The sequence below is a fragment of the Poromitra crassiceps genome (assembly GCF_964638095.1).
Source record: "Poromitra crassiceps genome assembly, chromosome: 28".
Taxonomy (NCBI): Eukaryota; Metazoa; Chordata; class Actinopteri; order Beryciformes; family Melamphaidae; genus Poromitra; species Poromitra crassiceps.
In genome coordinates, this window is record NC_139651.1 from 3,569,242 (window position 1) to 3,585,393 (window position 16,152).

General features: G+C 43.8%; 1 protein-coding gene across 1 annotated transcript in view; it reads left to right on the plus strand.

The window, feature by feature from the left end:
* adamtsl3 (ADAMTS-like 3) overlaps positions 1-16,152 on the plus strand; it is a gene marked incomplete at its 5' end in the record, with an annotated part of 209,171 nt that overhangs the window by 120,368 nt on the left and 72,651 nt on the right. The window contains 5 exons of the mRNA XM_083662451.1: positions 2,049-2,123; positions 8,504-8,661; positions 10,159-10,270; positions 10,365-10,503; positions 12,265-12,315. Coding sequence (XP_083518577.1) covers positions 2,049-2,123; positions 8,504-8,661; positions 10,159-10,270; positions 10,365-10,503; positions 12,265-12,315 — 535 coding nt within the window. The remainder of the gene's footprint in view (positions 1-2,048; positions 2,124-8,503; positions 8,662-10,158; positions 10,271-10,364; positions 10,504-12,264; positions 12,316-16,152) is intronic.

Sequence of the window (16,152 nt, forward strand, 5' to 3'; positions counted from 1 at the left end):
TAGTTGTAATAAGTTATATTACTGAGTTACTGCTAAAAGTAATTTATTACATGTAATATGTTACTTTTGTAATGTTAAAGTTACTACTCCCAACACTGGTTCTCACACGGACACAAAACAAGGCTGAAGGCAGGGGCCTACTGGGGAGATGAATGCCGGAAGCTATATCAAGTCCAAGGATCTGGGGGAGAGTCAGTAGTACAGTATGTTTGGAGGTGGAGGCTGGAGGGTGTGTGTGTGTGTGTGTGTGTGAGGCGGGGGGGGGGGGGGTGTTTGGCATGGGAAACCCCATGGGGAACCCCTCAGAGAACTGGAAGGGGTATCCAAGTTGCGGTGGTTCTACATTAGAAATTACGGTAGGTTTTATTGGCAATAGAGACCTTTGTGTAGCCTACTGCAATGGACCTGGGCCCAGTTGCACTAAGCACCTTAGGTTAAGATTTCCCTTAGAGTCAGAGTTAAGGTGTCCGTAAAATAGAATCGGCTGCACAAAACACCTTAAATCTTCTCCATAAGGTTAAACATTTTAAGGAAAACATAAGCACAAGATTTAAGGGTGTTTTGTGCAGCCGGTTCTATTTCATGGACACCTTAACTCTGACTCTAAGGGAAATCTTAACCTAAGGTGCTTAGTGCAACTGGGCCCAGATCTTTAACATGATGGGGTGATGTGGATTTGTGTACTGTACACACACGCACGCACGCACGCGCGCGCGCGCGCGCACGCACGCACACACACACACACACACACACACACACACACACACACACACAGTTAAGTTAAGTTAAGTTAAGTTATCCTTTATTTATCCCCTTGGGGAAATTCATTCTCTGCATTTGACCCATCCTCTACTAGGAACCTTCCTAGAACTAGGAGCAGTGGGCAGCCACAGTGCAGCGCCCGGGGACCAACTCCAGTTCTTTTGCCAGTGCCTTGGTCAGGGGCACTGACAGGAGTATTAACCCTAACATACATGTCTTTCTTTGATGGTGGGAGGAAACCGGAGCACCCGGAGGAAACCCACACGAACACGGGGAGAACATGCAAACTCCACACAGAAAGGACCTGGGACGGACCGGGGTTCGAACCCGGGGCCTTCTTGCTGTGAGGCAACAGTGTTAACCACTGAGCCACCGTGCCGTCCACAGGGTGTGACCTCATGCCGTTTGTCTTCTTAAGGAATGACACCCTCCACATCTTGATTGTCTTCGTTTTCTCATGAACTGGTCAAAACGGGCAGCGTGTTGTGTTATACAGTATATCACGCTGCCCCGCCCTCTCTTTGAGGAGTTAACTCTTCGAGGCCCACAGTACAGGATGCATAACGCATTGCTATCTTAGGCTCTCAAAGTGACTTGTTTTTTACTTGTTTTCTCGTTTCACACAACTCATTGAGCTGACAAGAGACTCGAGGTCAAACTGAATGTCTGGTGGAATCATGACTCACTTGGTGTTTGTTAAATTGTCAGTTGTGATAAGAGCGAGTGATTGTAACAGCACGTACAGCATTTCCCGGGGAGCATCAATTTGCCAGCTCCAGGACAGGAATCAGAACAAATCCAAACACAAATGCAACCACTGTGATTTCACACTTTGATTTGGCGATAATTATTATTTTGAGAGTTTTCTCTGCATGAGTTGTTTAGTAATTAGACATTTTTCGTTGGCACGCAGATGCCTGATTGTACGCTTGTTGTCATGTTGGATTGCTGGATTGGTTTGACAGATAAAAAGGTAATTTATCTGAAATATAGGCACAAACATTTTGAAACGGAGGTCATTTCACTTCATATTCTATTGATTTTGGACTTAGACTAAGATTAGCGTGTAAGAATGCACTGATCTCACCTGCCTATAGAGAAGGGAAGAGGGCCCTCTCTAATTGAGATGCTCAAATTCTGCAAAGTTGCCTTGTATAGCTTTAGGTCGTTTGAAGGGAACGACATCATAATGGGAGTGACTTGTAATAATAAATAAATATGTGGACATTATCAATTTAAAATGGATAACCTGACAACCTTTTCCACCTCGATGCTTCTACCTGCAGCTCTGAAGACGGTGTTAGAGGTGCCGCTCGGGAGCCGCTTTCTCCGAGTCAACGCCAAGGGCCCCGATATGATGGGTGAGTGATGCCTCCGCTAATCACCCTGCACCTCTCCCTTCATATGTCCTCTGCTCGCTCTGTGTGTGTGTGTGTGTGTCTCTCTGTCTCTCTCTCTCTCTCTCTCTGACAGAACACTGAAGAAGGCAAACAACATTGTGGGCGACCAGAGGCACCCCCTCGCCGCCTCATTTGAACTATTGCCTTCTGGGCGAACGATATTGCCTCCCTCTTCACACGAAAAAAAACAATCTAAGGGCAGGTTCACACCATACGCCGAAGCAACACTCAACCTACTGTAAGCTCAACCTACGCTGAACCCACAAGTTTCATTTCGGCGTCCTTGTTAACAGGCGAAGAAGCCGTTCACACCAGCCTTGCTCGCGTGCCACGCTCAAGCCGCGCTCAAGCGATCGTTCAGGATTCAGTCCTATTTTCGAAAACGTGAAGCTGCCGGGCATGAAGTCAACGGAAGTTGTGGGCGGTGGATCGAGGCGCGCCGAGCGAAGGCACTGAGGATAAGAAAGCGCTTCTGTGTGTGACCGGTGAAGCGTGAGCTCCACTTCAGCTCTGCTTCTGTTAAGCACCAGGTGTGAAACCAAGGCTACGTTTTCGTTTGTCCCACAATCCATTCATCTGAATAGGTAACTTCTGGTCTCAAAGATGAGCAGCTGGTTTAGCTCGTCCACCTCCTACCTGGTATGTACACGTATGAGAATGTGTCATTATGTCGAGTACGTCAATCGACGACCTTCATGTCTATTGTGAGTTCTTGAGATCTTGAGATGTTGTCATCAGGATGAAATGCCTTGTGATCAGTGTTGGGCAAGTTACTTTCAAAATGTAATATACTACATATTACTAGTTACTTTCATTTGAAAGTAATAAGTTACTTTACAATATTACTTTCTGTGTAGAGTAACTCGTTAATTTTTACACTACTTTTGCATTACTTTTACCAAAACAACAGCAGCAGTAGAAAAATAATTTCAACCACCTTGAAGTCAGTGTAAACAATCCAAAATTCTAAATGTTATTCTATTCCTTTGTTATTGTCATCTATAGTGGTTATTTGCATAAAAACACAGTTTGATTAGGAAATGATTGTATCTTTTTTAAATATGTCCTTTCATTTAATAAAATGTAACTCAATTTGTAACTTGAGTTACTTGACAAAGTAACTGGTATAATATTACTGAAATCCTATAAGTAATAAGTTATATTACTGAGTTACTGCTAAAAGTAATATATTACATGCTGCAAAGCATGCTCTCTCTCTCTATCTCCATGCTTTACATTTGCTGTTCTCCTCCTATCTCAGTCTGCGATAATAAAGGTGGCACTGGCAGGTGCTGAGTGCGATGATTTACGAATGTAGTCACTGTTTCTGATTACTACGTGCATTTGTGGGTGTGGAGACTCTGGAGACGATGTGCGATGGGCACACTTTTTTTTGGGGGGGGGGGGGTGTGACCAAACTCATGCTGAAATTCGGCACTGCACTCTGTCGAGTCCCCCAGCAGTGCACACCCCACCAAGTTTGAAGTCAATCGGACAAACGGTTCTTGAGATACGTGAAAGCCATGTCCCGATTGGGCGAATTGCACAAAATTTGACACTGCACTTTTTTGTCTCCGCAGCATCGCACCCGCCAAGTTTAAGTCGATCGGACGGTTAAAGAGATAAACCATTTTTTGTGCCAGTGGGGGGCACTATAACTATGACCCCCCCTCCCCCCGTGATATTCTCTCTCTCTCTCGCTCTCTCTCTCTCTCACACACACACACACACACACACACACACACACACTCCAAAACCGCTGAACGTGACAATGTGCACCAGGGGTGAGACAGACAGAGAGCGAGAAAGACAGCTTGATGACATGTAATTGTCTTCAAAGCAAATAATCATCGTCACGCTGTGATTTGAATGGATAAACGTGTTTGTTGCTTTTTAAAATGTACATCCCGTATTCTGCACTGGCCATGCAATATCTAATAAGCAGTCATGCCAATTAAGGTCGCTGAATAGAATTAATTGGATTGAGGGAGAGAGAGAGAAGAGAGACACTGGAATAGCATCTAGGTCTCTGTTTTGCCAACCTAGCATGAAAGTAAAAACAATGGAATACTCCTGAAGCTAATTGCTAAGCAATAGCGCTTTGATGATGATATAATTGAGCAAATGAGCAGTAGATAAGATTTTGTTTTGCCTTCGAGACCCTTCTGATTTCTGAATGAGAAGTGAGTGAAGTAAGGGTTAATGCACGACGAGGTGTCCATTATCACTTTTTAAGGGACGACGTGGAGGCGTGAACCGTCCGAGGCGAAGCCGAGGATGGTTTGCCTCCGCGAAGTCCCTTAAAAAGTGATAATGGACACCTCGAAGTGCATTAACCCGCTTATACCATGGTCACTTGCCAAAGAAACAAAACAAGACCATTCATTTATATTTCCATGCATTTTGCAATCAAAATCTAGTTTTCATAACCTTGAATATGAGTTGAGAACCGGCGAGACAAAATAGTCCCCTCGAGATTAGGCTATCATGGGATAAAATGGCTGCTTAGTTTCTACACCTGGCACAATTCTAGAATCAAGCTAACTAATAATTTGGCCAATTGTAGCCTATGTAACAACATACAAAATAAAACGGCAATGTCTAAGAATGCAACGCCATGTAACTGGGTCGTTTAAACTCGCATTCCAGGGAATTGCGTTAACGTCTGCAGGTCTTATAAGACGTAAATGGCGCGAGGCAGGAGCAGAGTGAAAACTATCTGCTTTCAGTATGTTGGAGTCCAAAAAAAACTGCTTGTTTTGCCATCTGCGGGAAGGCTCAAACTGTCAATAGTGTTTGGCAACATGGAAACGACTCTATACATGAGTATTATTCTCCAGGGTTTACTGTGGGACAGAGAAAATGTGCGTATGAAGAGGCGAGAGGAGAGAGAGAGAAAGGAGGACAGCACAGCGCTGTTGACACACACAGTGCAAGCTTCCCTGCTCCTCTCTCTCTCTCTCTCTCTCTCTCTCTCTCTCTCTCTCTCTCTCTCTCTCTCTCTCTCTCTCTCTTTCCTCGGCTGTTCACGCCCATTTTCTCTGTCCGGAGAGTGGCTCATAATGGCTCAGAGCCGGCTTCTGTCAGGGGAGGGAAATCTCCGAAACGAAAATCAAAATTGTAAATAAGAGTTATTTTTGATAAACTGAGCACACAGGGGTGATTTAAATACTTACTTTGACCGAGTCAATTTTTTTCTCAACTTAGAAAATTGTCATATTAACCCTTAACGGGGGTATAGAGCTCAAACAGCTCTCTTGATACCACACTGTGAAACTATGGCGCATTGATATGAACGGTGAACAGACCATTTAGCTAGGTGTCCATTATCACTGTACAATATCACTTTTTAATGGACACCTTGCAGCCAATCAGAATCGAGTATTCACCCAGACCATGGTATAAACAGCATTATGACATCCCCAAACCATTTTTGAGTCTTCATTTGTATGATTTGGATTTTCCTGTTGTATGGTCAATTGAGAAATGCGGTTTCTACTGTGCTGCCTGCGCCCACAACGAACCCAGATAAACCCAGCGTACGTCCGTCCGCGAGCCTTACCCCGGTAATACACTCAAGTTCCGACAACACAATACCCCGAAGAGCTGCGGGCTTTTTAGAGGATGTGTGCTTTGTCAGATGTTTCCAACATGGGGGTTGGAGTGACCTCAAAATGACTTTAGCAGCATATCGTTCATCAGCCGTCAGGAGATCAGTGTGGTGGACGCGGGACACTAGAGAGACATGCTGAACGGAAAGAGAGAGCGACCACAGGAAAACCAAACGCACGTTTACAGCTCGGCTAACCCAACCCCCTAGGGTCGTGAACTTCTCGAAATATTATCAGAAGCCTAATCATATTTTCACCATTAGCAAAACGCAGACCCTCTTCAAAGGGCCTATTTTGATTACGAACGGCTTCTTTTCACGCTGTGGCAAAAAGGCTATAGGCCTGTTAATTGTTTCAAGTTGTGAAAACGTGAGGGGGTTTGTAATTGAGGTTGAAAATACATAGAGCAGATTCCTCTCGAACATTGTTTTGTTTAAAATGTGCTTTCTTTGGTTTGTCGTACGGAAAATAATGTTTTGGCGAGCAGATTGGAGACTCTTAATCATGAAATCAGGAGATGGATTGAGAGAGGGGGGGGGGGGGGAATAAAGGGGAAATGTGACATGAACAAAGGCGGATCCTTTCGCCGTAGCACCATCTGAACATAATTATCTCGTGCATGAAGGATACCTCTATCTGGCCAACGTTTGTTTTCCCACACGCCAACCCAGGCGGCTCGTTAGAGGCACTTAAGAGAGAAACATCAGACTGGTGTCATCAGAAATCGTGTAGTCGTCAGCCTGCCATATTGTAACCGTTTCACCCTTCTGTTTTATGATCTCATTGCCAGCGGATTACCTCACCGCAGTGTGTTCGCTCGCCTGCAGGGCCACGCCTCAGACATGATATATAGACGGTGATATAGGGGCACCAAAGAGAAAAAATGTCCCTCCCACCTTTCTGTTCAGTGTTCTTCACACCTCTGAATTCAGACTCAGCGCTGGGTCATCAGAGAAGTATGGACGTTCTCTGATGATGACTCTATTTTGGGGTGGATCAGTGATGGCAATCAGGAGGAGTGCAGGAGTCCGGTGGAGAGCTGTCTCTGGTCTGGTGGTGCAAGGAGAACCATGTGCAGCTCAGTGTCAGTAAGACCAAGGAGCTGGCAGTGGATCTTCAATCAATCGATCAATCAATCAATCAATCAATTTTATATTTTTATAGGGCCAAATCAAAACAAGAGTTATCTCAAGGCGCTTTACAAAATAGAGCAGGTAGAAAACCAGGCTCTTTATTTTAGACCCAACAATTGAAACAATTCAACAGAGTGCAAGAACCCATGGAACCTGTCACCATTCAGAGAGATGATGTACTATAGAGAGGTGGTTCCTAGAAGTTCTTGGGGGTGCAACATCAAGCTGGACTGGACAGAGGCACTTTTCAGCAAAGGACAGCACAGAACGGTCTTCTTCAGGAGGCTCAGATCTTTCAGTGCACTACTCTTCTTCCAACCAGTTAGTTGCCAATGCACTTGTTTTGCTATTCTGCGCTGGGAAGGTAGGACCAAGGCAGCGTAAGCCAGCAGGCTCAACAAACTGGTTAAGATTGGGTCTGTGTAGTGTGGCTGAACCTGGACACCCTGGAGGTGGTGGATAGAAGAATGAGGTCCAAACTGAACCTGATCTTGGAAAATGCCTTCCTGGCGAGCCACCATGGAGAACCTTCAACCTCTTGTTTATGCCTGCGAGGTGTGCCACAGGGTGCTGCGGGCATTCCTCCAGGCCAACTGCCATGCGGTTTTATATGACCGCCTGCCACAATGGTTTTATATTACCGCCTGGCCCAAATCTCAATCAACTACAGTCCTACAAGTACCTGTGCTGTGTGATTATAAGTCTAGGCCTATATCTAGACTTTTCTGTACATCTCTGTACCTATACCTTACACCAGTGATACTCAACTTGCGGCCCGGGGGCCAGATGCGGCCCGCGATAGGGTGCAGAGTGGCCCCCTGGCCATTTTCTAATTCACAATGAAAACTATAAAGTTCGACTGAGCTCCAGCTCAATTCTCAAATATAGCCAACTGCTCGCCACCCAGGTACTTATATGTACTAACTTAACTTAACCTATCCTGTGTGCACAAAATTGTGAGACTAAACTCCGGCTGACACCCCAAATACCTACAATCCGCTACAGAAAAATGTATATAATTAATGTTTGTTTATTAACTGGCCCCTACTGTCATTTTGCAAAATGTGGCCTCCGGGAAAAGCAAGTTGAGTATCCCTGCCCTACACTATTTTGCTGCACATTTGCACACTTTGTGGACAGTTAAGCACACCTGTACACATAACCTTGGACTGGGTTGTGTACCTGTGTGAATCAGGGGAACTGCAAGCACCTGTGTATGTATACGTAAATGTTGTTGGTAGCAAGCTGTCGTTGCTGCCTCTCCTCTTGATTGACCTTGATGTGTTGATTTCAGCTCTTGTAATTAAGGTTCGTCTCATCTCGTCTCATCTCTCTCGTCACAAGTGATAACTCTCTCTTCGTTTGCATATCCCTCGCTTCATTCTCACCATGGACTCGTAAAGTGAATATTCATAGTGACATGAATGAGTGTCTCTCTCTCTCTCTCTCTGTGTCTCTCTCCCTCCCTCTCTCTCTCTCTCTCTCTGTCCTTCTCCCTCTCTCTCTCTCTCTCTCTCTCTGTGTCTCTCTCTCTGTCTCTCTCTCTCTCTCTCTGTCTCTCTCTCTCTGTCTCTCTCTCTCTGTCTCTCTCCCTCAGTCATCGAGGCGGTTTCTCTTCAGGGGAGGAGGGAGGAGATCAGCCTGGCCTCGACGGGCTCCTACGTGATAGGAAACACTTCCCTGGACTTCCAGAGGGGGGCAGACAGGCAGACGCTGAGGACTCACGGGCCACTCAGCGCCGATTACATCATCAAGGTGAGGAAAAACCAAGGACGACTGCACATTCAGAGCCAAACAGCCCCGAGGACTTTTGGCTCCTGATGTACAACACAGGCCTATTTAATTACAATATAGAACTTCAATAAATCAGACGTTTGTTGCACAATATTTAGCAATGCGGTGAGATTCCAGGAGGTCGTTGCCTGACGATAATTGCCAGAGGCACTGTTTGCTATCATCGCTGGAGATGCCTGCTAAATCTAACAAAGATCTGCCCTATGTGTGTGTAGCAGCGACTGTATTGGTTCACATGACCTTTTGTGTTGCAATTATGACATGAAAGAGGAGCACTGATGACCGTCTCGCCGATGTTGAGAAGAACATTCTGCAACGTCTTCTTCACCGTCTAAATCCTTGTTTGTGTGCACACGGTTTGATCTGATGTATGGATGAAAAGGAACGGTCCAATTTGCATTGGCACCAAAGCCCGGTCTCCCAGTATCCGCTTTTAGTCCTCCACAGCTTCAGAGTGCATTTTAAATAGTGTCGAGATCAAAAAGCTTAAAGTGGTCCCTGGAAACCAGAAATATTTTTTTTGATTATTTAGCATTTTGAGTTCATCACATCACAGGAACCTATGTTAATAAGCCACCAGCCAAATTTGAACGATGATGAACGTCGCAAAGTATATCAATTTAGGTTTGACAGTCATGGCAAAAGTCATGAGAATCAATTAGATTTTAGAGTGTATTTTCTCCCGCGGACTGTGTGGGCGTGTCCCGTCTGCAGCAGGTCTCCTCCGAGAGAGAGAGAGAGGGAAATGGAGAGAGAGAGAGAGAGAAGGAAAGAGAGATGTAGTGTGTGTGTGTGTGTGTGTGTGTGTGTGTGTGTGTGTGTCTGTGTGTGTGTTCGCACGTTGCTCGGCGCATAGCCTACTGACAGAGAGGAAGAGATCTCTGCCGCTGCGAGTGCACAGTGCTACTGTGTGTGTGTCAGTGTGTGTGTGTGTGTGCGCGCGTGCGTGCATGCGTGTGTGTGATTCGATTAAATCTTATGACGTGATAAGATCATGCATTTTTGCACCGCGCGCACCGCTCTCTTCAATGAGGAAATGGAAATCCAGACCTTGTAGAAAAGTGTCGATTTTTGGGGTTAGGGTTGAAAGTAATGTCAACTACTTTCTGAGGCACACAATTACTCACATAAGACCCTAAATTTAATAGTTAGGAGGTTTTTGTGGATTTTGGTTTCCAGGGACTTTAAGAGTGTTGTAAATTAGCCGTCGCGTCATACAGCTGCCATCGGGGTAAGACAGGAACTCATTTGTGGGGTTCTCTAGTACGATACCCTCGATAATGATTGATAGAGAAAATTTACATCACATTAGCCTTTATTTGGACAATCACCTTTCCTTCAAGTGGTTCACTGTTTACCTTTTGGCCGTGGAATTTCATTCTCTATCAATGATGGTATCACGATACAGCGATTCTGTGATTAAGCCTGCTCTACTCTACTCTACTCTACGTTTACCAGATGAAGTATGGAGGATCCAGGGACACAGTGGTCCAGTTCCTCTTCTACCAGCCAATCAGGTACCAGTGGAGAGAGACAGACTTCTTCCCCTGCTCTGTCACCTGTGGAGGAGGTGAGGCTCTTCTCCCATCGATCATATATATACATAGTGGAAACGGCCCTGCAGTTTGTGACAGAAACCCTGTCTGGTCTCCTCTCTCCTCCAGGCTATCAGCTGAACTCCGCAGAGTGCACCGACATCCGCTTCAACCAGACCCTGCCGGAGCACCACTGCAACAGCTACCCCGAAAACACCAAGCCCACACCCAAACTCAAGGAGTGCAACATGGACCCTTGCCCAGAGAGGTACGGATCAACCCCACACGCTGGTTAGGTTGTATTTTAGAGTAGCGTTGTCACGGTAACCAATATTTAAAGTAATACTTTGATATGGTTATAAATGATCGAATTTGAATGTGTGTTCTGCCAATTTGGGGGAAAAAAGACAAAGAAGTAGGAGAAACGACAGACACCCAACCATCATCAAACTAAAATCAAGCACAGTGGCCGTCCTGCGACATTGTACTTTTTTCTTGATATTAAAGGTAAGTTCACCCAAAAATGAAAATGGAAGTGGATGGGGTGACCCTGACCAACTTTCAAATGTAGAAAACATCAGTTCAATTATGTAGGAGATTTCTGCAAGAGTTTAGCTGTGGACTAAAAAAACGTCCCCCGTCCTCCCATCGGCATGGGGGTGAGTATATCATTGAATTTTCATTTTTGGGTGACCTTATCCTTTAAACGTGTCGGCATCAATGTCAAAGGTTTGGTATTTGGACAACATTATTTTTAGAGCTCTACAAATATTTCCATTTCCATTGGAGTCATTCGGAGCTCTTCTCCAGAGCGACTTACAGCACAGTGAGTGAGCTGCTGTGGGTTCAGTGTGACAGGAGTCGAACCTGAGAACTCTCTTACTGTACCTCACAAAAGCCCAGAGCCTGATCAGACCTGACTGGTCCTGATTGGTTCAGGTTAGGGGGTTAGAGTTTGGACCGGGCTCAAACCATGCTTCAGTGTTCAAAATCTGTTCCTCGTCAGTCGTCAGGCTTTTGTCGGACTTTGCCGGAGACGGTTTTGTTCTTGGCTCTGGTCAACGGGGGGGCTCAGGTTCTCAGCCTCTAGCCAACCAAACCACTGTGATTTTCACACCTCTTGGAAACAATGGCGATCTGGCACGGTTGATCATCTCCGTGCGTCTTTTGCGAGGTGTTTGATGGACAGAGCATTTGATCAATAGGCTCACCTCTTCTAAAGCCACCTATTTCTGAAGAAAATGGTGAAAACGACATACCCAAACTAAAATGCTTACTGTGGCTGAACCGCTAGGGTTACAGACAACTGCCTGACCTTTTCTGAAAGGTAAGACTTTGAAGTTTATGTTCCAAGTGTCAGAATGACTCTATGTGTTACTGACCCTGAGTAACACCAGCTCAAACACAGTGATTGATTCTCGCCTAGAATAAAAAACACTTTTAGAGTGTAAACAGTTACCTGTGGTTGTTGTATTTATGGCTAGAAACCCAATGGAGACATAGCCACAGGCCTTACCACATCCCAACTCAAAGAAGATGAAAAAATACCAAAACATGAGTCAGTGGTTTTTGTAGGGAGATACCTAGGCAGATTTCCAAAAAGCCAGTATAAAAAGCCATTTGAAAAAGCCAAATAATCTGAAATGTTGTCTTTGTCTTTGTACAAAGACAGCTATAACTTCTGCTGTGTTGATCTGATCTGAAAAAGGAAGACATGGTTCGATGCGCAAGATTCAGCCGGTTAATTTGGTATGTAGCATGAACAGCATTGTTCAGAATTAACTACATAATTAATCACATAAATGACAGATGAACAGCAAAAAATCTGAAACGTAACGCCGGGGTTACGGTGCCATGCAAGAGGTTACTAGAAACGTTAAATTGGGAGTGCAAATGGTTTCCTCATCACTGTTTTATTCATTATAATATGAGATGCCAAAATGATGCTCAATCATCACCTCTTTATAAATACTATACTCTTATTGTCTCATAGACGTACAGTCTTTTTGTGATCCTTTGTCTCTACCAGTGATGGATTCAAAGAGGTAATGCCGTACGACCACTTCCAACCGCTGCCTCGGTGAGTAACACTTACAAACCCCTCATTTCTGAAAGTTGCAAGGAAACAGCCTTCCCACAGTGCGCCTACTCGTGTAGTTGGAGAAGCAATCCACTGTGAAATAATTTGTACCTAATCTTGAATCTTGAGTCACACATTCTGGATTTTAATAATTCATTCCAGCCAAGCGTCACACTAAGTCTTAGAACAAATGGGAACAGGGTTTCGCTGTTTGCTGCTCTGTCACTTTTGAAAGTTGTGAGCTGTGATTGAAATGATTGGTTTGAATTTTTTAACTGGATGCTAAGACATGAACTAACCACTAAAAACAAGTAAACGCAATGGGATTTTGATTAAAAAACAATTAAATGTATTTAATATTTATGTAAATGTTTAGTTTTTCTTTTTGCCATTTATTATGAAATACATTGTGGTATACATGATAATAATGGTGAACACAAATAAAGCGATCATTATCAGATTTCTGGAGTTACCTGATTATTCCAGCGGTCATGTAAACGGCATAAACCGACATGCTTTGTCAGATAAAGGCCGTTAATCTGATTATGAGAAATCCGATAAACACACCTAGCTTTCTGCTGAGTCATCACTTTTATTCAGTGGATCTAAATGTCCACTCACGGACTTTGAGGCGAGTTCCCGCTAGTTACCAAAGTGCGTGTAAATGCGTAAATCAGATTATTACCAGTTACCGGATTATTCTCAGCGATCTGATTATTGTGTGCGTGTGAACGCACTCAATGTGACTTTAACAGAACGCCTCGACGCTGCACCATACAGAGCACATTCCAGTCCAAACCATGCAATATAGACCTCACTGTTTAGTCTGACTTCATCCACACATCAGAGAGAGGGAGTGCGAGAAAGAGAGAGAGAGAAAGAGAGAGAGAGTGTGAGAGCAAGTGAGAGAGCGAGTGAGAGAGCGAGCAAGTGAGAGAGAGAGAGAGAGAGAGCTCCAAATGTGCGTATGAATTTTTTTTACAACTCTCTCCAAAAAGTAGTTTGAGTGCCTCGCTGTGCCTGCTCCATAGATCTGTTCAGGTCCTGAGCTCACTTCCTGGCACAGCGCTCCCATTGACTCTGATTGGTGGTGACGGCCTCGCACTCTGTCATCAGGATAGAACTACAATAACACCTCACTCTGTCATCAGGATAGAACTACAATAACACCTCACTCTGTCATCAGGATAGAACTACAATAACACCTCACTCTGTCATCAGGATAGAACTACAATAACACCTCACTCTGTCATCAGGATAGAACTACAATAACACCTCACTCTGTCATCAGGATAGAACTACAATAACACCTCACTCTGTCATCAGGATAGAACTATAATAACACCTCACTCTGTCATCAGGATAGAACTATAATAACACCTCACTCTGTCATCAGGATAGAACTACAATAACACCTCACTCTGTCATCAGGATAGAACTACAATAACACCTCACTCTGTCATCAGGATAGAACTACAATAACACCTCACTCTGTCATAAGGATAGATCTATAATAACACCTCACTCTGTCATCAGGATAGAACTACAATAACACCTCACTCTGTCATCAGGATAGATCTATAATAACACCTCACTCTGTCATCAGGATAGAACTACAATAACACCTCACTCTGTCATCAGGATAGAACTACAATAACACCTCACTCTGTCATCAGGATAGAACTACAATAACACCTCACTCTGTCATCAGGATAGAACTACAATAACACCTCACTCTGTCATAAGGATAGAACTATAATAACACCTCACTCTGTCATCAGGATAGAACTATAATAACACCTCACTCTGTCATAAGGATAGAACTATAATAACACATCACTCTGTCATCAGGATAGAACTATAATAACCCCTCACTCTGTCATCAGGATAGAACTATAATAACACCTCACTCTGTCATAAGGATAGAACTATAATAACACCTCACTCTGTCATAAGGATAGAACTATAATAACACCTCACTCTGTCATAAGGATAGAACTATAATAACACCTCACTCTGTCATCAGGATATAACTACAATAACACCTCACTCTGTCATCAGGATAGAACTACAATAACACCTCACTCTCATAAGGATAGAACTATAATAACACCTCACTCTGTCATCAGGATAGAACTATAATAACTCCTCACTCTGTCATAAGGATAGAACTACAATAACACCTCACTCTGTCATCAGGATAGAACTATAATAACACCTCACTCTGTCATAAGGATAGAACTACAATAACACCTCACTCTGTCATCAGGATAGAACTATAATAACACCTCACTCTGTCATCAGGATAGAACTACAATAACACCTCACTCTGTCATCAGCATAGAACTACAATAACACCTCACTCTGTCATCAGGATAGAACTACAATAACACCTCACTCTGTCATCAGGATAGAACTATAATAACACCTCACTCTGTCATCAGGATAGAACTACAATAACACCTCACTCTGTCATCAGGATAGAACTACAATAACACCTCACTCTCATAAGGATAGAACTATAATAACACCTCACTCTGTCATCAGGATAGAACTATAATAACTCCTCACTCTGTCATAAGGATAGAACTATAATAACACCTCACTCTGTCATCAGGATAGAACTATAATAACTCCTAGACAGCTTGGCTGTCACACTGGAGCAGACTGTCACACTGGAGCAGACTGCTGCTCCACACAAGGATGTGTTCAATAGAACTGGAATCTGGAATCAATGCAGAGAGAATGCTAAGTGATGTGCATAAATCAGTAGATGCTTAAATCAATAGGTGCAAAGCCTTTTTCTCTGAAGGACGCCTTGACTCTCATCTCCATCGACGTGTCACATAACCCCTCCATTTACTTTCATGCCAAAAAGAAATCTATTACTGTAATTAGTGGCCGGGCCAGCGAAGCGGCCAGGCCACTTCTTGTATTTGCCATTATTATTCTTCATCCTCCCGGGAAGTTCGACTTCCCATGGATGAAAACTAACCAAACTTTGCACAAAGGTCCAGTCCCATGCCAAACGTCTTTGACACAAATTTGGGGCCAATAGTCCTAACGGTGGCACTACAGCGACCGTCTAAAGTTTAAAACTTAAAAAATTCATAAAAAAATCAGGCGTACGTGCTACGGCTTTGCAACTTTCACCGAAATGTGCGCCTAAATGAGGGGAAACTTTTGTACAATGCAACCTATGGCCAATTATGAAGTTTAAAGACCGCAAAACTGCAAAAACTGCAAAAACGAATTAAACCCTACTCCTCCCACATTTTTTCTTCAAACGACACCAAACTTCAGTATCTACATCGTTAGACTGTTCTACACAAAAGTATCAAACCAGATTTTCGATCGGTCAAAAATTGAGCCCACAGTGCATCAAAACGTTGAATTCTGGCCGTGTATAGCTTAATTACCTTAATTACGTTTGGCAATTAGGTTGTATTTGTGATGTCATCAGTCAGTCAAGCAATTGTGATGCCATCACTAATGTCACTCGAGCAATTGTGATGTCATAATATTTTTTTTCCCCATTGACTTGCATGGGGTTTCGAAAAATCTTGCAGTAAATTAGCTGTAATTCAGAAACCATAACAGCTACAGCTACGAAACTTGGTAGGGAGGTGCACAGAGGGGCCTTTTATTCTACACGAAAGAATTACACAAATTGAGCAGATGGTGGAGCTATAACAGCCCTCTTTACATTCTGGTCCATAACTTCTGAACCGTATGGTCTATCATCAAACTTCTTTTTTCCCTGGATTCCTTGGGTCCTTCCGCATCTACTCATCTAGGCCACGCCCATTTCCGTCTGACTAGATTTTCCGCCATTTT